We start from the raw sequence: 6,325 nt of genomic DNA on the forward strand, positions 1-6,325 counted from the left end.
GCAACCTTCGGCCTCCCGCGGAATTCCCCGTCAGCCCCTCCCTCCCTTTCCCCTGCTCGCAGAAGAGGTCTTCGCTCCTCTTCCCTGGGTTTCTTTCGATGGGGGGCATTTTCCACGGACGCCCTCCGATCGCCGCCGCCGCCCCTCCCGCCACGGAGACTCTCTTCCTTCCTTCCCCTTTTTCCTTACGCAATATACAGAAATGCGCGAGGCGGTGGTTGGTTTTCATTTCTTCTTGGTGGTTGTATGCATGCGGTGGGATTGTGAGTGCGTGTGGGAGCCGTCGGCAACGCTGACTTCTTCCGAGTGTGGTCTTCCCAGGCGATGGGTTGTGTGTCCGAGTGTGATGGTGTCCGCGCTCTTCGGGTTGTTGATTTGGGTCCTTCAAGCCCTTCTGTCGTTTTCCTCGTCGTATACAATTATGCTCCTTTGCTTTCTCGACACGGGTCTGCCTCTGGGTGTTGGGTTGTGTGGCCTTTGCGATTGTGTTTGGGTGGTTTCGTTGTTGTGTCGGGCGTGCGTGATCCTGACTACCTTAGAGGTATGTCCGTGAGCGACTGCGTTGGACTGATTTCGTTGTGGCGCGTTGGACAGTGTGCGGGCCTGGCCATGTCGGCTTGTGGGGCAGCGTTGGGTTGTGTTTACTTTGCTTCCCCTCGGTGCGGCTGGACCGTGTGTGGTCCTGTCCATACTGGGTTGTGTGCTTGTGTCCTTTAGAAGTGCATTTGCAAATCGCTGGGGGGTGGAGGGGAGGGCGAGCGGGAGACGGAGCCGCAGGTTGAGGAGGCGGCTAGGGGGCGGGGAGAGAGATTTCACATTTTATTCCAAATTATGATGTATTCGGAAGCCAGTGTTGGCTTGGATGGGCAGACGGAGCCCGGTCGGCGGCTGCTCTGTCCAGAGGCCAGCCTGTGCCCCGGTGTTCGAGGGGTTTGTTAGCGTGGGAGGTTCTTCGGGCTCGGAGCTGAGCAGCGCTCGCCAAGGCCCGCGCCTTCAAGCCGGTAGCCGCCGGCTTCGGTTTCCGCCGCACCCAGGCTTCATCCATTTCTGGTCAGTTTCGCGGGTACCTCCGCCGGGGTCTGCGGGAGAGGCCAGGAAAAGACAATGGGCGCATTCTCCAGATTTCGCGCCTTGGGTGGGGACCCTCAGGGATAATCTCCAAAGAACACTTTCCCATCTCCTTCTTGGGTGAGCGACATTGACGCATGGGTCAGGTACCCGTCGCATCGGTGACCCGGGCCAGGCTTTGTGGAGGGATGGGGTTAGTGCTGCCCTCGCTGCGAAAAAAAATGGATTTTGTTTTGCCAGTTATTGTGGTTACTGATGTCGTCGCCATCATCCTCATCATCCTCATCATCATCCTTTTTAATTAAAGTAATCGTTCAGGATGAAGCGGCTTGTCCCTTTTAGCTTCTTTGGAACGATAACAAAGCGCGGTTTCCCGCCCCCCTCCCCCCCAGCTCTATTTTTTAAGCTGCTGGGCTGTGGTTGGGAGAGAAAATGGAGAAAGGGACGGACACACAGACTGTCATAAAGCAAAAATTAACCCGGACCTAATACACGGGAATGAGTGGATTCTCCCTTCTTCCCAACCCTCCCCCCATTTGGATTAAATGAGGAGAAAGAAAATCTCCCGCATTGGAGTGAAACCGCAGGGAAGAATTATTCCAGTATTTCCACCAAAGCTGGGGCAAAAAAAGAGTCCTTTGGAATTAATCCAAGGTTTCGATGTGTAATCATAAACTGGACAATTTAGGCAAAACAAATTAAACAAAACCCTTCAGAGGAAAAAAAAAAAAGGCAGCCTAAATCTCACTATACTACACCCTGGGCAGCAATATTGGATTTGTGTTTATCCTCCCTCCCTTTGCCTTGTTTATTGCTGCAAGGAATTATTAGAATTCTCCTTTACTCTGCTAGTCTGAACACTGAAAAATTGAAAATCATTGTGTGTGGATGGTTGACAGGAAGGCGGGGGCTGCGTTTCTTTTCTCTTTCTTTCTTTCGTTCTTTCTTTCTTTCTTCCTTTCTCTTTCCTTCTTTTCTTTTTCCTTCTTTATTTCTCTTTCCTTCTTTTCTCTTTCTTTCATTCTTTCTTTCTTTCTTTCTTTCTTTCTTTCTTTCTTTCTTTCTTTCTTTCTTTCTTTCTTTTCTTTCTTTCTCAGTAGGAAGAAAAGAGGAGACCTAGGTAGATCAAGATATCTCCCCCCCCCATTCTCTTGGATCCGTGCTGTTCTGACTCCATTCCTGTGGGAAAGTAGCCTTTGGAATTGGGTTCTGGTTTCACTTTGGGCTAGAGGGGGGATGGCGAGAATGGGGGGCCTCGGAGGTTCTGCCCCACAGATCAGGGTCTGAAGATCGACATCCCCTTTTCCAACACACATTACCCCACCCACCTATAGACTAGGCGTTGTGGCTGCTGCTCCCGCCTGACCCCGGTTCCCAGGCCATTCAACTGCATAGACACATCAGTACTTAGAAAACAAACTCGGCTGTGCTGAACCAGACGTCCCTGTTGGAGGGCCTGAAAATGTTCTGGCAGTCCGTGGAGAGCTCGTTGTTGTTGTTGTTAGAGTAAATAGTTATTCCTGATTGGTCAGGTGTAGGGTTCTTTTTAAAGAGAGCTAAGGGGGAGGCTTCAAGCACCTGCAGGTTGCGGGCAGAAAGCTGTTTGCAATTCCTGGGCGGTCAGCGAGGACATGAGGTATTTCCCAGCCATTGACCCCCATTTCTCTCTCTCCCTCCCTCCCTCTCACCCTCCCTCTTTCTCTCCACCCCCATCTTTCCTGGAAATTCGCTTTGGGCGCGGCAGACTGCCCAGGACCACACCGTGGCCTAACTGCTGGTCTCTCAGTGAGAGAGGGGGAAAGCAAAGACCCTCATCCACAGCTTGGCTCCCGCCCCTCTCCGGCGGAGTGGAGATCTTATTCAGAGGGGCCTGTCTCTCTAAATATGCCCCAGGTGAGTTTTGGGGGAACAGTATCGGTGGCAACAGTGTCCAGGAAGACCTTGGGTTCCGGCCTGGGGTGGGGGTGGGTTCAGGACAGAGGCCAGTCCTCTCTCTGATTGGGTTAGGGGAGGAGGAGCCCAGAGCTGGGAATCCAGGATCCGTGTCTCTGTGGTTTCAGGCGGGGTCCTTTCTTTTTTCAATCCTGGGTAAAAACACCTAGCTGGACTTAGCCCCCCCAGGCCGCTCCCATCAGTCCTGGTCCTGTGCTTCTTTCACAAGGCTCCTAACTCTGGGGTGGCTATATCCGGGTGGTGCAGGCTGCGTGTGCCGGGGCCCTGGCAGGAAGAAGGCCCAGCCACCCTGGCTAGTGCAGTCCCAAGTCGGTGGGCTGTGACCAAGGCCTAAGGCCTCGGGCGGGGCGGCACTGGAACACTCCTCCACTCTTGTAGTAGCTGGGAAGGTAGTTCTGTTTTCGCGCAGGCTTGGGGCTCCCCCGGAGGAATTCTTCGGTACTGGGTGCAATAGGAAGGGCAGGAAGCTAGCTTTTACCCCAGTTACCAGTGAAGGCTGTTTTCATACGAGAAATTTTTCCTGCCCGGAACTGGGAGCTGCGGAGACCCTGTTCCTGCCCCCCTAGGAGCTCCTGGGATCCCTGTCTTGTTCAGACTCGAACGGAAACATTGCGGCCATCTGGCAACAGGAGATGAGAATCCAGTGTTGGGGGCTGCAAACTGGTTCTGGGCCGCACAAAGACAGAGGAATTGTAATGGTCAAAATAGTCTAGTGCGATTCTGTTCAAAAGCTTCTCTCCATTCCTTCATCTACCCCAAATAAAAACAAATGAACAAAGTAAAATCACTCAGGCTTTCTTTTCAGTAATCTTAGCCAAAGCCAAGTGATTGGGGTTAGTCTCCTACAACCAAAGGTGTTTACGAGTTTGCTGTAGGCTTCCTCTGGAGCGTGGACCCCTGGCCTGGGTGATCCCAGTTGCAGAATAGCCTGCCGGGTTTTCCTAAGGTCCGAGGATGGGCGGGGAGAGGTCGGCCACAGACCCTGGGGACCAATCATAGGTTTCTCACGGGGAGCCTCGGAGATACAGATATTTATAGACGTCTGGGGAGAGCATTTGGGGCCAGGGTCAACTCATCTGGAATATGTGCTCCTCTTGCCACTGGGGTGTTTGCGCCTACGTGAAGCCTCAGAATTAATCAGAGGGTATAAATGTGTCATAAGGAGAGCTTGAACTCAGTCTGGTGATTGTGGTGTGCACCGTTTTTTTGTCACTCTGGTTAGAAGCTGGGACTGAAGCACGTGTCACTGGGCACACAACGGTGTGTGGGGACAGTAAGGTAGGGAGCCAACACCTTGGGGTTTGTATATTTTGTCACAGGATGGTCTGTTACTGGTGCATTTCATTGCTGCAGGAGAGCCAGGAACACCCGGCTGGCATACCTCTGGTGCATTTCTGGTGGCCGCAGTGTCGTGGCAGCCCCATTCTGTGCATACGGATCTATTGTTTCCGCCATAATCGTAAACTCGTTTCCAGTGAAGCCTTTGCGGACCCCCTACTTTTGCATCTCATGTACACCAGGTCTTGGGGACTTCTGTTGTTTCTGGGGGAGCCCCGGGAGCTGGCAGAGCCAGGGCAGAAGTGCGGTCTGAATGACGATTCTCCATCAGCTGTGTGTCTGGTGGTAATTTTGCTGAGCCCCAAGGAGGTTTCAGAAGGTTGGTTGGGTCTCTCTTGTGGAGCGGGAGGATATTTCCCAGGCCAACTCCGGACCGGTCCGGAGCGATGCAGTGGTAGAATAGCTGCCGTGAGTGATTAGATGCCCTCTGCTTGGTGCTGAATTGGATTTTTGTGTATTTTCTAGTATAAAAAAAAATCCCAATCATCTGACAGCAAAAATCTTCTTTCAGACATCTTTGAAGACTGTCGGGTTGATTATATATGTATTTTATTAAAACAACTCACAAGCATCCCCAAACTCTAGACCCAGAGTCTGGTGGTTTTTAGGTTTGCATTCTTCCAGGGGCCTGACTCCATTGGCATCCAAGCAGGGTGAGGAAGGCCCCCAGCCAGTGTTAGTGGGGAGTGGAGCCTCTGTGGTCACCCCGTGTATGGTTGTGGGGGAGTGTCTTCAGCCCCAGGGATATAAATGGGAGGGTGTATACAGGAGGAGAGCTCAGAGAGCCGGGAGATCTCCAAGTTCTGGTCCTGCTCTGTGGCTCTGTGGCAAATAGGTTCATGTGACCTTGGGCAAGGCATTCCCCTGGATGATCCAGTCTTCTTGTCGATAATAATTTACTTGAGCATTTGCACCTTGCTTTTAAATGCATCAATGAGGCCTTGCTCCCATTTCCCAGAGGACAACCCCAAGGCAGAAGAGGGGGATGGAAGAGTTCAAGGGCCTCCATGATATGCCTCAGGCTCACGGATGGGAGCCTTAACAACCCAGTAGGCTCAGGGGCACTCTGAATGCCTCGGCTCCATAGCCAAGCCTCCCTTCCAGACCCCACCTCACGTGTGAGTCCCCCCAAGGCAGAAGAAGTTGGAGTGTGCAAGGGCAGAGGGCTAGGATCATTTTCTTGTCTTCCCAGTGTCTCATCTCTGGTCTTGGTGGGAGTAAAGGGCCACCAGCAACTGCACAGAATACACGGTGTATTTGCTTACTCCAGACAGACAACCCCCGCAGGGGGGTGAATACATGTCGAGATGACAGCAGGCATGGCTGCCAGCTGTGGCACTGTGGACTCCAGGCCCTGAAGCCTCCATCCCCTGAATTCCCTACTTGCATCCCTCCCAGGTTTCTGGGTGTTTGTGTGCGGTAGGCTGGCTGGGGGCGGGTATTGCTGAGGGAGGTTCAAGAAGCACCCCATCTCGGCGCCACAGTTTCCCCGCCAAAACCAAAAGGGGGGCGGGAGGAACATGCTCAGGGGATTTGTTCCCTCCTCTTCCCTTGCGGCCTAAGCAGGGGGACAAGATACTTCTTTCTCGCCTCTTTCTACATTTCCTTCCTTTCCCCCCTTCTGTTTTCTTTAGCTGGCTGTATTCCTTTTCCACCAATGTCTGTCGTGTTTGTCCATCTCCTCAGTCTCTGTGCCTCCCAGACCCCTTTCCTTTCTCCCAAACCAGAGGCCCTCCCTCTCTCTCTCCTGCCCCAGCCCCCGCCGCAAGGGCCTACAGGCCCCGGGGGAGGGCGTGTGTCCACGTGGCGCTAAGTTGGTCCGCCTCTTCCCACGTCTCGGTGCGTGCATTTCTCTGTGCCCTGCACCCCCTTCACCCACCCCTCGGTGGGCTGGGGGCGGTTGTCAAAGCGGGCGTCCGCTTGTCTGTCTGTCTGCCCGCAGGATGACGGAGCGGCCGCCGAGCGA

At 53.4% G+C, this 6,325-nt stretch overlaps 1 protein-coding gene across 2 annotated transcripts; it reads left to right on the top strand.

Moving 5' to 3' along the window:
- Positions 1-235: 235 nt before the first annotated feature.
- Positions 236-6,319, top strand: LOC115299266. Of its 2 annotated transcripts, XM_029948629.1 has the most exons (4): positions 236-446; positions 2,813-2,961; positions 4,244-4,678; positions 5,630-6,319. In XM_029948629.1, the coding sequence occupies exons 1-4, from the start codon at positions 325-327 to the stop codon at positions 5,668-5,670; spliced, it is 747 nt and encodes a 248-aa protein (XP_029804489.1). In that variant the 5' UTR covers positions 236-324; the 3' UTR covers positions 5,671-6,319. The 2 variants fall into 2 exon arrangements, 1 of the variants encoding a protein (XP_029804489.1); XR_003912080.1 differs by having other exon boundaries at positions 236-1,050; positions 2,813-6,319.
- The last annotated feature ends 6 nt before the right edge of the window (positions 6,320-6,325 follow it).

Source organism: Suricata suricatta, chromosome 8, assembly GCF_006229205.1.
Source record: "Suricata suricatta isolate VVHF042 chromosome 8, meerkat_22Aug2017_6uvM2_HiC, whole genome shotgun sequence".
In the NCBI taxonomy this organism is placed as follows: domain Eukaryota; kingdom Metazoa; phylum Chordata; class Mammalia; order Carnivora; family Herpestidae; genus Suricata; species Suricata suricatta.